This window comes from Phodopus roborovskii, unplaced genomic scaffold, assembly GCF_943737965.1.
Source record: "Phodopus roborovskii unplaced genomic scaffold, PHOROB, whole genome shotgun sequence".
Taxonomy (NCBI): domain Eukaryota; kingdom Metazoa; phylum Chordata; class Mammalia; order Rodentia; family Cricetidae; genus Phodopus; species Phodopus roborovskii.
This window is the reverse complement of record NW_026126412.1, coordinates 2,566,406-2,588,408: the sequence shown is the minus strand read 5'-3', so window position 1 is coordinate 2,588,408 and position 22,003 is coordinate 2,566,406. Positions and strand designations below refer to the sequence as shown.

Below are 22,003 nucleotides of genomic sequence, written 5' to 3'. Positions count from 1 at the left end.
CCCCAACAATATAAGACTGATGGACAGTGGATTCTTCTCTAGGTCGCCCCATTGATTTAATAACATGAAGACCTCTCCTGGTTGGGAGATGTTTAATTTTTAAAAACTCATCTAGGCTACCTACAAAACTTCTGTTATGTCTGACTGATTGCTCTGCTAAAATAAGGGCCATTCAAAATCCACTGTAACTGCAATTTCAGGGGAGTGCTAATGAGTGCGGCATGACGTTGTGGGATTAGAAATGTGCCATATAAGTCACATACCAGTTGGTGCCAGTTCAGTAAAAGTGTTTGAATCAGTATAATGAAGAACAACCACCCATGTGGACCATCTAACCACATCTGCTTGTTGGTCAGCCACAAACCTAATCAGGGCTAATAGTTACTTCTCTGTAACCTTCTGGATTCTGCAGGCTCGCACACTTAGAAAGGTCTGGCACTCGGCTAGTAGAGCTGCTAGAGCTGCTAGTATAGCTCTTAAACTCTTACAGATGTTTGGAGAAGGGCCTCATGTTTTTGCTTTGCACTGGCTCCCAAAATTACGTTTTCCTATCAGGGAAGATACTGTTTCCTTCCTCCCTCCCTCCCTCCCTCCCTCCCTCCCTCCCTCCCTCCCTCCCTCCCTTTCTTCTTTCTTTCTTATTTTTTTCCAGACAGGGTTTCTCTGTATAACAGCCCTGGCTGGCCTTGAACCTACAGAAATATGCCGCCTTTGCCTCCAGAGTGCTGCCACCATGCCTGGCTGAAAATGCTTTTTTTTTTTCTTATTCAAACTTCACTCTGAAGAGTGAGAAACAGAAGAGTTACAGATGCTAGGAGAGCAGAGTGGAGATTCCCACCTTTGGGGAGGCTTCTACCCAGTGCCTCCACAGTGACATCTCCTGGCAGTAAGAAATACTTTTTGTTGTCTTTGGGACACTAGCTCACTTCTGGCTCTACTCCAGAAGAGCAAAACCTTGATCAATATGTAAAGCCAAGAAGTTGATAGGAATGACTATAATACACCGTTATGAAGATAATCACAGAGACTTGCTTACAGAAGCTTAAGAATTCTTTCGTTTAACTGTATCTGTTAAGATTAGGATGCTGGTGGCTTGAATTGAGTTCTTTCCAGGACTGAAAGGACATCTGGTGTGAAATAGCAAAGCCACCTAGGAAGGTAAAAGAAAGAATGTAAATCAAAGACCTGCTAGATGTAGAGACAGCTGGCTGGGAAAGCCGAGTTAGTTCTCTCATATCACATGGTTTCAGAAGAGCTTAGGCAAGGAAAAAACTGTTTATTTAGTGTTAGCATCATGAGCATCTGGAATTTAGTACTGGGATATACTTTTCTAACTTCCAGTAATTTTAGTATGCATATTTTTCCAACTTTTCAAAAGTTTGATCAACAGCCTTATCCTGTAGTGTTAGGATTACATGCAGAAAGCCCTTTTATGCATACCGGTACTGTCAAAATAATGGGGAAAGAATTCCGGTAGCTAGAATCCCAAGAAAGCTCATATTAATTGTGCCGTGTGAAGATTACTGAAATGAATTTTGTTTTTGTATATTAATCACGTGAGTTACCCAACTATTGGCACATCCCATTTGCTGGCTTAGCATTGTAAAGAACAGAGTGTAGCGATATTTAGAAGTTCCTTTGCAGTGTTAGATCAAATGGTAGCCTTTTGATACTCAGAAGCATATGCTCACCCTCTGTGCTAATCACAGCATTTAAAATTCTAAACTTTTAGGAAATTGAAAAATAGGAGTTGAAAAACAAAGCATTTCCCTGGAAATACTATTTTAACATTTACATAGATCATAACTGGTCCCTGTAGGGTGTCTCTCCTGAGTAGGAGTTGAGTTTGGAAATGGGTGGTCTGGAGTATTTACTCTGGAAGTTCTTTACTGCTGGGAGAGTGACTGGGGCAGTTGTGTGTCAGAATATAAGTGAGTTCTTAAGCACATTTGAATACAGACCCTCAGCACTGTTGAATCCATTCAACTGGAAGTGATGAAAAATTCCAAATACTTAAAATGATCATGGCTAACCTAGTGATGGGTCTGAGGGTTGTTTTCTAATCAAAGGATTATCTCTAGATGACTGGATGCTTTGTCCCCAAATTTCTGCTTCAATATATTTACCAAGTATTTTAGTTAGAGAGCATCCTGTGTAGTAGAACTAAGGCCCCTTCTGTCAGGGCCAGATTTGCATCCTATTGTGCATTCTTTGTATGCTGCTGGCTACTTCCTCCCTGTCCTATTACAGGAGACTAGATCTCTAATAGACAACACTGGCACAGTGACTGAACCCACCCCTGTACAAGCCATGCTGGGGCTTCGTACTGAATACTGGAAGACTGAGGAATCAGATGAAATTGACTTCCAAGACAGCCAAACTTTTAAACTGTAATTTCACAAATAACACTACACCGATATAGCCAATTAGGTTGAAAATGTCTTCAGAAATTACTTTATTTTATTTAAAGGATCTGTTTAATTCAACTTTTAATCAGATTTTGCAAAGGGTATGTATGTATTTTAATATAGCCTGACCTGAATTTATATGTTTTTAGCTTTAGTATTTAATGTTTTATAACAAATAAACCGTTTTTAAAAAAAAAAACAAGTTTAGTGAAGTGTTCTGTAGTGATTTCGCCTTGGCTATTGAATCGCTGAAATGATTTGGGGAATACTGAATTTCTCAAGCACAATTATGTGTTATAGGTAATTCCCAGTATGTGTAAAATCCTGATCACTGCTAGTGTTGTAGACGACTAGAAAATGTCAGATGAGGTGAGAGGGTGGTGCTACCTTTCATATCTGCTTAAAGGATAAAATAAGCTCCTAGCAAGGTAACTGCCTCTATCCACAGAAGTATTTTGGTAATTATTTAACACGGAGCCTTGCAGGCCTGAGGAACCAAGACAGAGGAAAGACTAGCAGCCAAGCACGAGGACACATATGCACTGTGTTGAAGCCCCCTGCAGAAGAATTGCCTATCAGGGCTGCTCAGTTCACCGAAGGCTCCCTCCACAGTACCCATGAAGTTACACTCCTAAAGGAAACCTGAGCGAGGAGCACAGCTTCCTATGGCCTACAGAAGAAATAGGTGCACACTGTCCCAGCAGGGAATTTGGTAAGATAGACCTGCCTTCTCTGCCTAGATACTCCTCTCCCACTCAGAAAATGTGACCCACCCTGATACCTTGGCCTGTTCATTTAGATTTTTCCCTAATGCAAACTTTTTTATATCCAAAATAATGCAATATAAACAGCATTCTCTTTTGCCTTCTGTGACTCTCCAAGAATCAATGATGTCTACATGAGTCTTTCTTTACACCTTTGTTGTAGAACACATTTCTAGGTGTCTGTTTGTTAGTGGTCTCTACTTGTCTGTTTCTTTGGAGCCAGGCCCATGTGTTGCTTTCTCTCCCTAAGCCTCCCTCAAACACAGGCCAGGCATAATGATGTATTATGTACTTAGTGATTGTGCTGCCAGTGTGAGCCCAGCTGCATCTCAAAAGGCCAGATTGCCTGGAATGAACAATAATCACAGACTCGCAAATGAAAAATGGAAAGCATGTTCACACTTGGACCTGTTTGCTCTGTTGGGAATAGCTGGTCAGCCTGTGGGCCTGATGCTCAGCGTGAAGTTTCCCGTGAATGCAGAATATAGACTGGAAACATGATACATGAAGAGACATTGAGGGGCTACAGAGCATGCATAAATGACCTTCGAGATACCGCCGATACCGCCGGTGGGTGGACTGCACTGGAAGTCATGCAGGAAGATGGGATGGGGAGATGGAAAGTCTTATGGAATATAACAAATGGAGAAGCACCCCCATATTATACATACTACACACTATATACTCCCATATTATAAATACTGCTGCTTCAGCTACGTGAAAGGCTTCTGTGTCCCAAGGCAGTCTAGGTTCCCAGAACCTTGCTCTCTTACACCTTAGTTATGGTTTAATGGTCAACAATTGGGGCAAAGTAGATAGTCCTCCTATTTATTCCCATTTGAGAAGACGGCATGTAATTTTGTGCACACTTAATACACTTCCAGAGGTTGAGTTTGGCCCCTCCTTTGTTGACTTGCTCATCTTTATCCAGGCCAAGTTTTGTTTCTTCTTGCCTTACTATCCAAGCCACACTAAAATGGGTTTGCTCCTAGAGTTTATAGCTTATGGGATTTCTCATAAGCCTCACAGTTTCCAATAAATATGGAAAGAAAGATGGCCTTGTCCACACAAGAGTTGCCTTTGAGGCGCCAGAGGTTCCTAAGCAGCTCTAGGACACCAGTCTGGACCTACTTGTTGCTTATAACTTAATCTGTTTCTCCTTATCTACATTTTGCCTCAGGGCTTTTTACCTTTCTTTCCTTCCCTCCTTTCCTTCCTTCCTTCTTCCTCACCTCCCCCTACCTCCCTTCCTCTCTTCTTCCTCCCTCCCTCCTTCCTTCCTTCCTTCCTTCCTTTCTACCCTCCTTCCATCTTTCCTGTTGTTTCTATGTCTGGCTAGTGGCTGGCTAGCATTGGCTGTGTAGCATATCCTTACGTCATTACACAAATGTAACAGAAACAAATGTTGCATACCTTTACAGAGTAAAGTAATATTCCACAGCATAAACAAATATAACACATCTTTTCAGTTAAATATTGCACAAGAATTAACTGGGAAACTAGCCAGGCTACTTGTCTTCAATTTGAGGTCATTTTGCTCATCACTCAGGGCACTTGACCAGGGAATTTAGCCCCAACAAGGTACTAGGAATACTTGATATCAGGAACACGGTGAAGTCATATATCTTCATGGACTTGAGAGTCACATGTGGAAAGTGGTGTCATGAAAGACATGCCAGGCACAGTCTAAGGAGACTTAGGGAGCTGTGGCCTCCAGAGGTATTTGCATGGACTCTATAGGATAGTTAGGCCTGAGGAATTCAGAGTATTATTTTTTAACTTCAGCTTGAATGCTGCATATCATTTCCCTTAGAAGAAATTACATTAGCCAGGAAGGATGATTGGACATGTGAGTATAAAACCATACATACCAGGTTGGTAGATCCTAGCTTACCCTAATGTGTGACCTGGAGAGGTGACATGGCACTTCTCTTAACTTTGCTGTTTTGTAAAATGAACTAATAAACATATTGACCTCATAGTATCATTGGAAGAATTAAACAAGATTATTAAGTTCTTACTTAGTCCTTTAGACACTGCATAGACTTAGCACTCTATTTCTACCATCAATACCACTGGTATCATTATGTATTTCTGACAGTCCCATGAGCCAGGGACAGTTAGTATCACCATTCTGTAACAAGAACAGTCTATGATGGCCTAAAGCCATATTATTAATAAATGACGGTAGAGGACATGAGGTCCCCGTGCTCACAGATATGCACTAGGGAAACCAGAAGTGTTAAATACACATGGTGTCTCTTCAAAGAAAGGGATGTATAGCCTGTTTCCATCCAGAGGGCTAGGGATGGGTGTGGTTAGTAGGCTGGTGGCCTCTGCATTATCTATATGCCCAGGCTACATCTGGATCCCTCAGACTCTTAGAAACAGGAGTGGAGATGACCTCTGAGATTATCTGTATAACCAAGACCACACCAGATCTTTCCCCAGACCCTTAAGACATCATGTATAGTCAATCTACAAAACCTATATTTACGGAAGAGGTCACATGAACTTTAAAAAGAACTTTAATGTAGTTATGACTTAAGCTTTATTGGATGCATGAGATTGAGTTAATTGACACCAGAAAACATTATTCTAAATTGTAATATACTTAAATATGCCTAAAATAAATTGCCTAGTGTCAGACTAAAAGTTTGAGTAAATACTGGCTACTGAGTTGTGTTGAACCTGATTTCCTTCTTACCTCATGCCGATCATTACTCTGCTAGTTTTGATGGTTGCAACCCTACTTTCAGAATAGAACTGGGGGGAAAAAGCCTATGTGTCCCTACAAACCCAGAAACCACCTCTATAGCATCCTAAGAGCAGTACACATTCATCCCACTAACCCTGAAGAGGGTGACCTCCTTCATGAATTGCCCCTGTCTGCAAGTGGAGGAAGATGATAAGAACTGGGCATATAACTGGAAGATGCTCTGCCTTTGCTTGAAAAACTGACTCCAAAGTCAGAATCATTCCTAGGGTAGAGAGATGGCTCAGCAGTTAAAAGCATTTACTGCTCTTGCAGAGGACCTAGGTTGAGCTCACAGCATCCACAAGGGAGCTCACAGCCATCTATAACTCCAATACGAGGGAACATGACATCCTCTTTAGGCATACTCAGGGCACACATACATGCATGAGATAAAACAGTCATAACATTAATAGTAAATTTTTAAACGGGGGACTGGAGAGATGACTTGACAGTTAAGAGCACTGGTTGCTCTTCCAGAGGAGTGGGATTCCATTTTTTAGTATTCATATGGTGGCTAACATCCATCTGTAACTCCATTTCCAGGGGACCTAATGTCCTGATGACCTCCCATAGTCTCCACAGCATGTACACATGTGCTGCATAGACATATATGTAGGCAAAATACCCATACACATACAACAAAACTTAAGTTTTTTCACATATTTTGATCATGTTTTCCTCTCCTGAAACTCCTTCCAGATCTTTCCCATGTCCCTACCTACCCAATTCACCATTTCTCTCTCCTCTCTCATTAAAAAAAAAAAAAAAAAATGACCAAAAAAAAAAAAAAAAATGACCAAAAAAAAAAAAAAAAAAAAAAAGTCAAAAAAAAGTGAAAAAAAAAGGCTAAAAGAAAAAAAAAAAAAAAACTAAACCAAAACAACGACAACAAAAAAACCATGGAGATTTATTTTGTGTTGGCCAACTACTCTTGGGTATGGGACCTAGGAGTATAGTTGTTATACCTAGTGACACTCCATTGGGAAAAAAAAAAAAATCTCCCCTTTGCTAGAGCTATGTATTGCAAGCAGCTTCTTTGTAGGGGTGGACGCTTGTCCATTTTCCCACTCAATGCTGGGACCCCATCAGTCTTCAACTTGTGCTGCCCTGTGCATGCTGCCAGAGTCTCTGAGTTCACACATGCATCAGTCCTAGTGTATCCGGAAGATACGTGCTTTGGAGTCATCCACCCCCTGTGCCTTCTACAACTTTTCTGCTTCCTCTTCTGCACAGATCCCTGAACATTGATGGGAGGAGTTTGATAAAGACGTCCCAATTAGGAATAGGTGCTCCAAAGTCCCTCAACTGAGCACATTGTCTAGTGATGAGTGTCTATGTTAATTCCCATCTACTACAGGCTCAGGAAGGTCTCTGTCAATTGGCCTCTTGGGCCAAAAGTCACACATCTCTTCTGTGGAAAAGATTTAATGGAAGGCAAAGCAGTTATGTTTGCCTACTCCTAGAAGCCTCTTGGGAGTCAGCTCTGTTGATGAACCTTCAACATTTAACCTCTCTGTGCCTCAATGTAGCCCATCTTCAAGATGGGTATAATATACTTACTAATAATTAGCTTACAGGATTGCAGTGAGGTCACATCAGGGTTCAAGACCAGAGCTGGTCTACAAGAGCTAGTTCTAGAACAGCCTCCAAAAAGCCACAGAGAAACCCTGTCTGGAAAAAAAAAGAAGAAGGAGGAGGAGGAGGAGGAGGAGGAAAACGTACATAAAACTCGGAATAAAAGACAATTGTAGTGGCTCATGTCTTAATTTAAGTATTTAGGCTGAGGTAAGATTACTGAGTTTCAGGTCAACTGGACTACAGAATGAGACCTTATCATGGAATAATAAGGATCGGGAAAAACAGATAGGCTGAATAGATGTTTTATTCAGGGAGTAGTAACTTACGACAGAGACAGATGAATGCCAGCAGGTTCCTGGTCCCAAGGATACCTCTGGACACCCTCTGTCTCAGCAAGAGAGTGATCCGGGGTCCCTGCCCCAGACCTAGTTCCCCCAGGTCACATGGGCTCCTGTCTCCACCCCCCAATGGGTGTGGTCAGTGCAACAGGTGTGGACAGAGTAAATATCTCACTACAAGATCTTGGTGGGGGGATGTTGTCACACACGTGGCATTTAGTGAGCAGCTAAGATGGGATAGCTGGGTCTGTGTGTTCACTACCATCCCAGGCAGACTCTTCAGTCATCTGTCTCAGCCACTGATGAGATATCCTCGTCCACTTCAAAATGTCAAAGAAACACTGCCCAAGATTTGTCAGCAATGACGCCAGTCAGTTAAAGTCACTCGCAGCCATTGGCTGGATGCTAGGCTATGTGAGCAGAAAGCTGAAACCACCATGGTCAGCTGCTTTTAGTTGCTATCTTAAGATGGAGGGAGTACCTGTCTCTACAAGTCCTGGATGTGTTGCTGTGTTCAGTTGAGCTAAGGCCACCAGGCACCAGGCACCCTGGGACTTTGGAAGATTAAAGATTTTGAATAGATAATTGTATGCACAAGGTCATGACACTTTAAGTGGGTTTGTTTCATTCTCTGCTGTTGATGTCATACATAAACCAGGAAAAGAAAATGTGATTGGGTAAATCAATTACTCAATTTACTTATAAAGTATTGAAAAAAATGTGGTGAAAGACCATATAGATCCTATTGATGTGTAAAACCATAGAATGAAGATTTAATGTGTGTGTTTGTAACCCTTTCTGTCTCTTGAGGACTGCCCTTCCCCAAAGGGTCAGCATTTCACAGATTTAATTTCCCTTGACCAAGAAATAACAGGAAAGAGTCCCCATGTTAAAGTCATGCTCAATGTGGGGACCCTTACCACCCCCCCTCAGATTTCTGATCCTCACTGTTAAAGAGGGCTTAAGGAAGCCTTGTGTGTCTTTCCTCTTCTTGTTTGTAGGCAGAAGAGACTTCCTCTGGGTAGGGAGGCAGTCTGTTAAGTGTAGGGTCAAAGCTTCATACAAGGGATGGGGGACATGGACAAGAGCTCCAAAGCACTGTAAAGCCAGTTGGACAGCTCGCTTCCTTGTGTGGGGAGGAGGGTCAAGGGTCCCTGGGTTTGGGGAGGTCTTCTGGAAGCGGCTGGAGACATACACATTTTCTTTCCCCTTCTGTGACTTTCTCTGTTTCTACTGAAACCAGCATTGTGAGGTTAATCAACATGATCTCTCTCCTGAGGAGGCAGAATGAAAGTGTCTGGAGTGGGCTTTACACACTCCTGCCATCACACACACGAGACTGTCCCTCTTAGATGCCAGAGACAGCCCTGGTGGATACAGATTCCAGCGGAGTCCTTTGCTTATGTCTCCCCAGGAAGTTTCCATGTCCAGTGTGGATCCTGACAACTAGCCATCTTCGGTAAAGTGGGGAGCTAGGGTCCACGGGGAGAAAGGGTCAATCATAGCGGGGTGCCAGGTATAAAATATGAATGCAAGTAATTACTGGATCCTAAACAATATCCAGCTGGTTATAGGTGGCATTATACTTACATTTTTTCATTTCAATAAAAAAGTTAAAAGACCGTGGGCTGGAGAAGGGACTCAATGGGTAAGAATGCCTGCTGCTCTTGCAGAGGACTGGGTTTCAGTTCCCAGCCCTGTCTGACACTTAACATCTGCCTGTGACCCCAGCCCTGGGTGACCGGACACCTCTGGTCTCCTGTATTTACATCCACTCATATGCGTGTACCTACACTCATATGCACATAACCACATGCAGGTATGCATAACTACACACAATCAAAAATAAATCCTTACAAAAGAAGTTGTGTGTGTATGTACATCTGTGCCACACCATAAGTGTGGGAGTTAAAAGGAAACTTCCAGAGTCAGTTCTCTCCTTCTATCACATGGATCTCCAGGCTAGAACTCAGGGTACCAAGTCTAGGGGCACATGCCTTGACCCACTGGGCTACCCCACCAGCCCTACACATTGCAAGAACACTATCCCTTTCAGTTTTGAGAACATAGGACACAACCAGACAAAAGCCATTAGCTGCTTCCAGGTACATCTTTATTAGGAATGAGCCCACCTCACTGGAGATAGAGAAGGAACCTGCAGTTCCATAACAATGAAACATCATCGCAAAACTCAAAGTGTGGATGGAAGGAATTCTTTAGGGCAGTTTTGGAAACCTGGACTTCTTTCACAGACATTCTTGGAAGCAGGGTTTTACAATTTTGCGTTTCATATTTAAATTTCCTGGTAGTCTAACTCAGATAAACACAAAGCTGCTTAGGATTTTCTGGGCAACCATCTTTATAGACAGTGCTGAATGTGACATCTGCTGTGCTGTCTCTGAGCCACAGGGAGAACCAGCTGTGTACAGCTTTTTCATCTGATTTCTCAAAGAGCATCCTCATACAAATGAGAGCTATCTTCTGTGAGCTCTGGGAGGGGCAGGACTGAGCATGCTGACCCAGAGCAGTGATCACTGAAGTGGAATGGGGCTGGGGGTGATGCATGTGTGTGACTTGAAGTTTACAATATCCATCGATTTAGTGACGTTTTATAAAGCCGAGTTCTGCAAAATTATTTCAGCTGACCAGTACTAGCAACGAGCCAGCAACAGGTTCACTGGAGATTTAGACAAACTTGGCTGAGAAACTTGGCTTAGAGGTAGAGACAGACGTGCTGGCACATGAAGAATCTAACTAGTATGGTCTGCTAAGCTTCTTGACTGCACAGGTAAAAGCAAATTGCAACAGTTTTTAGCACTGAAGAAAAGAAGAAATAAAAGCTGTTTTTGTTCAAAATCCCAGTCACCAGGAAGTCCTGACATCTCTGTGATACAGGTCAGCTCTCAGGCACTGGTGTCAGCATGACTGGACAGCTGCTGTCAGCATGGGGTCTGCTGGGTGGGGAAAGAGACAAAGAGCTAGATTTCATATCATAAATAACTCAGCCTCCCCTCCCACACCAGAACACCCAGTCATTTAGAGACATCTGTTACAGGTGGCCTGGCAGGAAAAGGACAGCATAGGACAGGGGAAAGAATGATGCTGGCAGGCTCCATTGTGAAGAGTCTCTCTCTCACACACACATAGCACAGGCGACTCCAGAAGTGGTGTTTCCTTTGTTTCATTCCTAACTCAGCCTGAACTGTTAAACATGTTCTAGAATAGGAGCCACTGGGTTCCACTAACTGGGCTTTTAGTGGTTTAGAACTCAGTGTGGATGAAGAAAGTTTCCCCGAACAGACGATGGTCACCAGCTGTGATATTGGAAATAAGGGATCCAAAGATGTATATTGACAATTTTAGGCCTGGAGTCTCAATTGTATTCTTTTTCAGACTTCCTTCTGTTACTATCCTGAGTGACCACCACAAACCACCAAAAGGATAAATTGTTGATATGTGAAGCTTGCAGCCTCTCAAAGAACTTCTATGTTAAAGAATCATTACTTCCACTGGGAGGCAGAGGCAGGAAGATCTCTGAGAGTTCGAGGCCAGTCTGGTCTACAGAGTGAGTGAGTTTCAGGACAGTCAGGGCTACACAGAGAGACCTTGTTTCAAAAAAAAATACAGCAAAACAAAAGATCATTACTTTCTTCTTCCATAAAAGAGAAACTTGAGTCTTCTGTGTATATGTCCCTGGAGTATGCTAGCTCTCCATGCTAGAGGACACAGACAGGTTTATTCATCAGACCCTAGGCATCCTGGTATTACTATAGCATTGAAGGTCCATTAATGGAAAGCTGTTGCCTCCTAACCAAGAGTGGAGTCTACCTCTCAGTGGAGACATGCCATTGTCTCCTCCTTAAGAGCTGATCCAATTGGCCTGGACCATCACCTGTCCAAATGAACACCACCATCAAGGAGATAGGCCCTTGGTCCTGCCTCAGCTAGATGATGGGACAGACTTAGACTTCTAGGGGAGGCCTTACCCTCTCCATGGAGCAGATGGGAGGAGGTGGGGGGGAGTGGAGGGTTTGGGAGCAAATGAGGAAGGGGGAATTGGGACTGTGATATAAAAAAATTAAAAAAAAAAAAAAAAGAACAAAAAAGGCAGCCCCACCTCAAGCCATGCTAAGGAAACAGGAAGAATAATTACCCCTTTAACGAGATGTTCTTTTCCTTTGTTACTGATCAGTCTCTTGCAGACATGCAACTCTACAGCCTGCCTGTTTCTCTGAATCACCCAGGAGAGCTCAGTGTTTCCTTTTCTTCCGTCTCTGTTCTAAGCAAGCTTCCCCCACTCTCTCTCATTCCTGACTCCCAAGGGCATATTCCTCTTCTGGGCAACTGCCAGGATTTACAACTTGCCCACCCTGAAGGTTCTCCTTTGAATTCTAATAAAATTGCCCTTATGAGTCCACTCTTAAATTCTCTTAAATAAGTAAGGACAAGAACCCCCAGAGGGGAACCTCCATCTTCTCAGCATCACTGGTCCTTCCTAAACAGGTGACCTCCCTTTAGTTTTCCACTGGACCAAAGATCCGATTTGGCATTTGAGAAGTCAGATACAGGTCACATACAAACACAAGAAAAACAAACAAAACACCTTCATTTCATCTTGCACTTAAATCACAACCCTCCTCATGACCTCTGTGCTGTGGCCCTGTCTACATGTCTTCCTTCCTTCCTGCTGTCCCTTTATAAATCTTGTTTCTAACTATCCCTTGGAAGTGCCTTCCTTGCTTCCCAAATCAACCTCCTTCATCTTTAGCTAGTTGAGTCCTTGTCAGGCAGCCCTGTTGAGAAAGAGCCTCCTCTGCTGTCAGCAATGATTTCGTTGTTTGTGATCTGTCTATCTCCAGGGACTGGAAGTTTTTTGTAATCTTTTTGTGTATTTATGTTTAGTACTGTGTCTAGCACAATACGTTTGTTAAAATAAAGGTACATTGAAAGGGTTTCTCTCATTGGTACAATTCAGCCGTCTGTAAAATATAAAATTCATCAATAAGTGCTGTCTCAATTCCTCACATCAACCCAACCCAGAATGTCCTCCTACAGCATAATAGAAAAGGTGGCAGAGGGCCACTGTCTCCTGCTGCCTTGGTCAACACTCACCTGCCTCCCTTCCATTACTGCAGAGCTCCCACCTGCTTCAGGCGGGTCATCAGCTCCCCATTCTGCTGCATGGCAATTAGATCGCTGCATCCACCTATACAGTCTTTACCAATGAAGACCCGAGGAACCTGCAGAAGCAAGTCAGGACAGGTAAGGAGCCTTGTGTGACTTATAATCCTCCCCAGTACTGCCCACCATGCTAAGCTTTACAAATGGTTCTACAATCTTCTGAAGACTCCTTTAAAACAATGCTCTAAGAGTAATAGTCATTAAAAAAAAAAAAGTTACTAGGGCTAGGTTGTAGCTCCGAGGCACAGCTACGGAGCAGGAGTTCAGCCCTTGGTGGGAAAAAGGTAGGAAAAGGTTTTGCAGATTGAGTGAGCCGGGCATTGACAGTGCTTTTCACAAATGATGCAGTGAGAACACCTGAGACTGTACTAATCCCCAGGCACCTGGGAGCACGCCGCTTTTTCAGTGCAGCTGGAAGGTAGGGCTAGGCTTGTTAGACAGTGCATCCCTGTTAGTAAAACACAGGTAAGCTGTCCCCAACCAGAAGACGGTAGTGTGCTGGTTAAGTCTCCTTTAGTCCCTTGCCATTGGTAAAATATTGAACCGCTGAGCTCTAGGTCCAAAGATAGTGATGTGTTCTGGCTTGCTGGCCAGACTGACAAGGTCAATGTACTACTGGAGGCAGTTCCGTTGAATCCACTCCCACTTCTTAGGATCCTGTTTAGACACTCAGAGAGGTGAGGGGGATTTCAGATCCCGCCCCCCCCCCCAGGAAGGAGGACATGCCCTCACTGTGGCCAGAGATGTTATGCGAAGGGTGCCTGGCCATGAAGAAAGGGACTCTGCTAAGTCACCTGAGTGATCAGGAAGTAACAGGCCCTCTGAACACAAGGAGCATACCTGACAGATGGACAGATGGATGGGGCAGGGGGTGGGGGAGGGACACAGAGTGAGCATGCTTTTCAGAGCATCCTGTTTTCCTCGGAAGGTATAGAATGCCAAAGTGAATTATTTAAAACGTGAGGAGGAGAACAGAGGTTGAATTACTGTGGATAAATTCTAGTAGCATTTGTGTGTTTGTTGTTTGTTTATAGAGAAGGGGGCCCAGGGAAAACTAGGATTTAAAAATTATAAAGCCGATAATCAAAACCCTGTGCCACAATCCACATTATATAAGCTATCTCCTTTGCCTGACAATTAGAAAAAACTCCCAGAACTCCTTTCTGGCAGGTGGGCCTGGGCAAGTATCCTTGAACCCCAGGAGAGGGCCTGGCTGCTGCTGAGGGCAGGGTGGAGGTATGGGAAATGTTGTAAAGGGAAAATGGCTACAAGGGGAAAAGTTCAGAGCGATGAGGGAAGAATCCTAAAATCTCCACAGAATGCTGGCCGATGTTTCAGAAGAAAGGAGGTCCCCAAGTCTGAGAGCTTTTCCATCCTATCTCCTCATCCTTGGGGGTGCTCAGTTGAACCCATTACACAGAGCCCTAATGGTTCTGTTGAAGATAATGATTTGTTAAATAAACTTCATCCAAGCTTTAAACAAGGCAACCATGTTATTTATTCTTGAATGTGTGCATCTTCAAAAAGATTCAAGCAATCTTCACTATTCCTATGGCTGTCTACATTTCTGTTTTTCTTCCTGCATGTGTTTTTGAAGCCAAAGGGTAACACTGAATCCTGGATCATGTTCTTTTATTAAAAAAAAAAAAAAAAAAAACTAAGGCAGACCTCTCACTCCCCTGTGCCCTGTGTCCCCTGTGCTGGGGTACAAGCTGGCTGCTTTTTTTTGTTTTTGTTCTGTTTTGTTTTTCCTACGTGAGTTCTGGGGTTTAGTCTAAACTGTTGCTCTCATGCTACGGGGTTAACCAAAAAAAAAAAAAAAAAAAAAAAAGTCTGATACACTGAGGGTTTGAGCTAATCCTAGTGGCAAGAAGGCCATGAAAAGCAAAGGTCAGCTCCTGACAGTAGCTTCCCCCTTGACTAGGAATCAGAATCCTAGTTCTGCTTAAATATGATGAAGATTTCTTCTTTCAACCCCCAATTTTCAGATCCAGACAAAATGAGCCAAGGTCTAGGAGTTTCAATTTGTAAACATTTCCCAGGTGTTGGTTACCTTCCAATCAATGGTCTACACAGAACAGCCCCTGATTTCTCCCAGGGTGGCTGAGCTCCCCCCTCTCCCTCCCTCCCCCCTCTCCCCCTTCCTCCCTCTTCCCCCCCCCCCCATCTCCTTCCAACTCCTATAGGGTCACCTGCCTGAGACAGGCCCTGAAACAATTTGGCCAGTCCCCAGGGTGCAGCTTTTTGTTCCATCTGGCAAGTTTAAGCCTGAAGGAAATTTGCCCTCCCACTCCCATCCCCCACAGTTGGGGCATCAGCAAAGCTGCCTTCAATCTTTCAGGCTGAGGAAGAGAAAGAAACATCTGTCACTCAAACCTCTGGCCCATGCCTCGCCTGGGAGGAAGCTGAGTCAACTACTGCTCAGAGGAGAAAGAACGTTCACTCTAAAACCAAACTGGAAAATGGTGCTCTGGGTTTTCCCAGAATGGGATTTCCCAGCATTCTCTGCAACTTCCTGTGTGTGGAGCCAGAGGCTGACAGTGATTATCTTCCTTGATAACCTTTTTTTTTTTTTTAATTGAGGCAGGGTCCTTGCTCCCCCTGACCTGGGATTACAAGCAGGTTGCCAAGTATGCATGGCTTCTTTTTTGGTTTATGCTTGTGAAGTAAATAATTTATCCACTGAACCATCTTCCCGGCGCCCAGGTCTCCACTTCTGACCTAGGTTGGCCAGGTTTCTTGAGATGTAGCACTGAAAGCTCCTTCAGCACTTTCCCCTTCTGCTACACAGCACTGGCTGCCCTTCTTATCTGAATTCTGTGCGGCCTCAGACCCTGTTTCAGCCCAGACCCTGCCCCTCCTGCAGTCTCTTGTCCCGTGAAAGAAGATTCCCGGAAAGTACACACACATGCACTGAGACTGATGGACTGATTGGAGTGCCAGTGACTGAAGCCTGTGGACTTTTGGGGCCAACTTTACAAACTTGAATGACCTTTATTTAGCCTACTTGCTGTCTTAGTTGGGGATTCTTATTGCAGTGAAGCCACACTATGACCAGGGCAAGTCTATAGTATAAAGAAAACATTTAACTGGGGTGGCTCATTTACAATTGAGAGGTTCAGCCCATTATCATCAGGGTGTGGAGATGGCATCGTGCAGGCAGATGCCAGTGCTGGAGCTAAAGTGCTACATTTTGCAGGCAACAGGAAGTCAAACTGGCTGAAGCTTGCAAAGAGACCTCAAACAAAGCCACATCTCCTAATAGTGCCACTCCCTTTGAGGCCATTTTCTTTCAAATCACATTTGCCCACCTCAGTGTCAGATCTGATGAACACATAAACGTCTTTGGAATATAGTAACTTAACAAAATCCTTCTACCAGTCAGATGCGTACATCCGAGGCCTATCTGCACGGCTGTAACTTGCTTCTTTGATGTCCCTTCCAAGGTTTTAAAAAAATTTGTTTAATTTGGCTGTCTTTATTCTGCCATAATAAAACTTAATCTTTCACTTGAGTCTAGAATAACCCATCTCCTCTCTTCCAGAGTCACATCAAGTCACTCTGAAGCTCCAAATCCAGCAGTGGGCTTGCTCACAGCAAAGCCGGTTTATGAGAGGTCAGAGCCTTCTTAAGGCCTTGGATCCAGCCCTTCTTACTCTAACCCATAGTGTTCCTGTCATGCCAGCCTCCTGACTCCATGGGACACCAGTCATACTCGGGCACGCTAAAGGCAGGTACTAGCCCTTATTTTTTGTCTCCTCCTTCCTCCACCTTGGAGAGCCCCCAATGATTCTTTTTAGACCAATAACCTCTGCCTACACCCTGTCTTCCCTTTCCTAGTTCACTCTTTGTAAGCACGTCACCGCCTCCAAATACACAATTCATTGTATTGTTTGTCCCCATACAAAAGTGCATATTTTAAAAAGTAGGAGTTCTTTCATGGCTGTATTTCCACTGTGCAGAAATGTGTTGATACGTCATAGAAGCTGAAAATTATGTTTTATATCCAGAAAAATCATCTTATGAACATGAAGGAAACTAAGCCTTCTCAGACAAAAATAGAGGCAATTTGCCTCTAATACAGTTGCCCACAAGAGGTGTCCAAAGTTCCATCAGAGAAAGGCAGAGCTGTGGAGAGCAACAGATGAAAGGGCCAGACAGTCTGCCTTGTTAAGCTGAAGGCTGTTTCTATAATCAAGTCCTGCTGAGCTCCTATTGGATACCCGAGCCCTAAGTCATGGAGGGCAAGTGAACAGCAAACTACACTCAATCTCACTGTCCTAGAATGCAAACACATCCCTACCCAGGATCTGGAAGCAGTGAGCTGGAAGCATTTGTGTTTCTCTCCAAAAGGGAAGCATTGAATTTGACTCAAAAACCTATTAGGGATACATACATACATACATACATGTATGTATGTATGTATGTATACATGTATGTATGTATGTATGTATGTATATATCCCTATACATGAATGACCAAGGACCAGCATGAGGGCTCTGAGTTCAGGTCCTCAACAGTCGTGTAAAAACCAGGCATGGCAGTGCACGACACTGGGAGTGGAGTGCAGAGATGGGTGGATCCCACAGGCTCACAGGCTAGCCAGTCTAACCAAAATGGCAAACGTGCAGGTTCAGCGAAAGACCCTGCCTCAAAAACACTAATGTGGAGAGTGATTGAGAAACACATCCCGGAGTCAATCTCTGGTCACCACACACATACACACACACACACACACACACACACACACACACACACACGAATACACACCACACAAACACACATGGATACACCACACACACACACACAAATACACAACACATACACACACACACAAATACACACCACACACAAACACACATGGATACACCACACACACACAAACACAAACACACATGGATACACCACACACACACACACACACAAATACACACCACATACACACACACAGGAATGCATACCACATACACACACACACAGAATACATCACATACACACAGGAATGCACACCACATACACACAAACACACATAAATACACCACACACACACACACGAATATACCACATACACACACGAATACACACCACATACACATGAACACGCATGAATACACTCACACATACACAAACACATACCCCTTTTGAAAATTTAAATTTCAAAGGCCACTATAAAAGAGTGTTGCTTTACAAATCAGTGCAAACATCCATTAAATGAAGATTCTCTTTTTCTCCAGAACAGCATTCTCATTAATCCTGTTGTGGATGGAACCGCCTGCAGATCTTTCACACTATTACTGACTGCTGGCTCCTGCCTCTGCTCTTTCCAGGCTGTAATTAGGCGTATGACCTGAGCATGGGATTGTCTGAGAAGTTCCCAGGTGATTCCATTAGCTAGGGGAATTTGGGAACCACCCTCCAGGAGGACCCATTGTGAGTGCCGGCCAGTGCAGGGGCCTGTAGGAGTTTTCACACTTCTCTGTTCTGTCCACTCTTTGATTGTGTGTCTGCTCCGAGACCTCATGCTATAGCTGTGGTCTGCACTAGCATACAGATTTTTAAAATGAGAATTTCCAAGGCTTTATACCCAGACCACAGAGAAAACCCTGTAAGTCACACTGAACTTCAAATAGTAAATGTGTTGCCTACATTGTCCCCTGAAAGGGCCTGGTGTGACTACCACCCTGGACCTTTCCCTTTGGGTATCAGACTGTCTAAACAGTTTCCCCAGAAACCTGTGCTGGGAAGTCCTGGTGCCAGCCAGTACAGGGACTTGCCTCACAGGAAGGGATTTCACAGTTCTGAGGCCCTTACGGACTAAGTGGACCTGAGGTGACAGCAATGAGCCAACAATGGGCGGGGACCTCCCCTTGATCTGGCCTAAAAACCTCCTGCCTTCTACTTGAACCTAATCCTTAGGTTGAGGTGGCCCACGACAATGAGAACCTTAGGTTTATTTCCCCAGAATCCATAGAAAAAGTCCCAGGGTTGGGAGGCTGGCATGGGAGGACCCAGGGACTTTCTGGCCACCAACTGTGCAGCCCAACCTGTGAACTCCAGATTCATCGAGGGACCTTGTCTCAAGTGATTGATGATTGAGAGTGATGGAAGAAGCCACCCAAAGTTAACCTCTGGCCTGTCTCACATTCGCCATAAACTTTATGGATCTGGGAGTCACATGGACCTTTTTATTCATCTTCCCAGGGAAGCCCCATTGAAAAAGTTTCTTTCTTCCACTTTTCACTGTCACGTGTCTCTTTAATTGGTATTGGAGGAAGGTGGCCAAGATTCTTGGCTTGTTGGGCCTGCCAGATCCTAGGCTTTGTCCCCCAGCACTCCAGTGAGACGCGCTGGCCCTTCCAGCACCAGAGTATGTTAGGCTGGGCATCCCACCAGCAGCCCAGGCACAAAGAAATCCTTTTCTGGGGGAATTAGAGGTTCTTAGAGAGCCAAACAGTGCATTTGCGGGAACAGATCTCTCGAGTGCCACTCTGATCCTGCAGCCCCTGGTCACGAACTCCAAGGCAAGAAACCGTGGGATCATTTGGAAAGTTACTGCAATGATAACCAGGCCCGGACAGCAGCAGGCCTGAAATGTCCAATAATTAAGGCAGCACAAGGGGCGACTGGGAGGGGAGGATTTCTTTTTCTAGTGAGTGGGGTAGGTAACAATGAAGGTACCAGGCGATGAAGGAAGCCTAAAGAAAAGGAAAGGATCACAAACCCCTCCAAGACACATGTAGAGGGAAGACAAGTTCTTAACAAAAAAGCTGAAGGTCATTGTCATACCCAGCCTCGCAGCTGCCTCCTGCCTTGCCTTCCTGCCTGTCAGATGAGTACTGTCAATTCAAAATAGTGCTTCAGACAAAGCCTCCAGACAAAGGGCAGTTAATTGCCTTCAGCTCAGCGGCCAGGCCCATGGGCCCCTCACCACACATCTCTGTACTGCCTTCTCACCCTCCAAGGCAGACTGCGGCCTGCTCATCTGACCAGTGTCTTCCCTCGGGTCCCTCCCCCACACCCTGCAAAGCCCTCTGGATGTTCTGAAGCACAGAGTCCTGGCAGTGGCGGCCTAGAAAAAACAGGGATATCTGCATAGCTCTGAAAGGAAACAGTGACCCTTGAGGCTTTCCTTAGCATTTGAACACACTCACTGTTCTCGCTCCGGTGAGCTGTTGTAAATAATCTTGGATTTCGTTGGTGTTGTTGGTGGCTGTGATATCCACGAATTCCAGAAGCCCTGGTCTGAAAGGCAGTTGACTGAGGATTTCTAGGGTCTTCTGGCAGTATGGGCAGGTGGGCTTGATGAACACGACCACCTTCCCAGGCTGGATCTTGCAGTTCACAAACTCCTGAGCCATGCTGTCAGGCTGCAGCTTCCCCGGGTGGACCGGTGCTCAGTTGAAGGTACGGGTTGATATAAAAAACGTGGCTTAGCCACAGCTCTCATTTAATGAGGAACCTCCTTGGAGGAGGAGTTATCGAGCAGGATGATTCAGTTTTAAAGGGCCAGCCCCAAAGTTAATTCATTCCGGTGTGATTCACCAGTTACTAGGCCTAGGAATGCACATTTGCTGTTTAATCCATAATAGCACAGGTCAGGCTGTCTTTGTCCTCTCCACCTTTGGGAATGCCTGTCCAATAGCAGGGATCTGAGCTAAGTCACCCTCAAGGATAGCAGACACTGCCCTGACCAGCTTCTAAGAGGAAGAGGCCAGGACCTCTTAGAGCAAATTCTCTTTTGGAGACAAGGTTACTTTTAATAAAGCAAACACAATCACTCAGAAAAGCTTTGGCACTTCATAGAAGTGGGGTGGAGGTGGTAGTTGGCCACTGGGGGATGCCCCTGTGCTTTGTTCAGCCTATAAGGTGCATGTTTGTTGCATGATTAGTAGAGCAGGTTCTTGGCATGTAAAGTTATCTGGACTTCTGTCTGAGCAGTGGGTGAACAGTCCTGAGGCCATACCTTTCCACAGCGTAGACTGTGACTGACCACACTTTGTCACAGGGCCTGCCTTTGATACACCAGTCTCAACTCAAAAACCTTAGCTTGGTGACCTTTGAACAGTAGTGTGGTAAGGAAACAAATTCCCACATAACCCCTGACCTCAAACTCCAAGCAGAATGAGGGTCAGGTTTTCCTGCCTGACTTGTTTTCACAGTGAGCCAAGGAGGCAGGGGCTAAAGTTAGATAAGCAATTCAAAGAGACAACTCTCATCAGACTAAATAGCCTTTCCAAGCACAAGGCAAGTGTCCCACTAGAACCAGAGAGTTTTATAGGAGGCAAGGCTAGAGCTGTGTCATGTTGGTGGCTCAGGTGCATATTGTGACAAGGGAAAGAAGATTAACTCCAGAGGCCGATTTCTTTGTGACTCTCATTGATACCAAAACCAAAGGGCAAAATAACAGTCAAATAGCCACATTTAGATCACACCAGAGAAGTGTGGCATTGCTGCACGATGGAGGTGACTGGTCCATGGCAGGGCTGGAGGCCTCGAAACCCATAGCTTAGCTTCCCACACCTCCAGTTCTTTTCACCTTAGCAACCTAATGCCAGTCCCTGCCAGAGGCCTCTTGAGCCCCAGATGTCTGCAGGGCTCTTGCTGTTCCCATGACCTTGGGGCATGAGCGCATGGTACAGACTTGTTTCTAGAGTCTTCTCAGCACCTGCCTGGGCTTTCCCTTCCTGCAGCCCCCTTTCCTACGAATTGGACTGGTCTGGCTGAGAACCAGGCTGACCTCCCATCTCCTGCAAGCCCACCCTCTGCCCTTCCCTGATATTTGCCACCTGTGCTTTCCTTGCCCCCTCCTTGCTAATTACCTTGCAACCTGACCCTCCTTATCACCTTCTGCCAAAATGCTTCTTCTTGCACAGCATCCTGGGACCAGGTGTTCAGACCTGCCTAACGAAGGCATCTGAGTGTGATACAGCCTGTGCAGAGCCATGAAACCTCCCAAGAGTCTTATCTGTACAGTCA

At 44.7% G+C, this 22,003-nt stretch overlaps 1 protein-coding gene across 2 annotated transcripts; it reads right to left on the bottom strand.

Annotated features, from left to right (window-relative positions):
• Positions 1 to 9,937: 9,937 nt before the first annotated feature.
• Positions 9,938 to 20,440, bottom strand: Glrx (glutaredoxin). 2 transcript variants are annotated; one of them, XM_051182764.1, is made up of 3 exons: positions 20,179 to 20,440; positions 12,959 to 13,086; positions 9,938 to 10,800 (listed from the first exon to the last, which is right to left on the bottom strand). In XM_051182764.1, the coding sequence occupies exons 1-2, from the start codon at positions 20,383 to 20,385 to the stop codon at positions 12,973 to 12,975; spliced, it is 321 nt and encodes a 106-aa protein (XP_051038721.1). In that variant the 5' UTR covers positions 20,386 to 20,440; the 3' UTR covers positions 9,938 to 10,800; positions 12,959 to 12,972. The 2 variants fall into 2 exon arrangements, with proteins under 2 accessions (XP_051038721.1, XP_051038722.1); XM_051182765.1 differs by having other exon boundaries at positions 9,938 to 10,797.
• Positions 20,441 to 22,003: the final 1,563 nt, after the last annotated feature.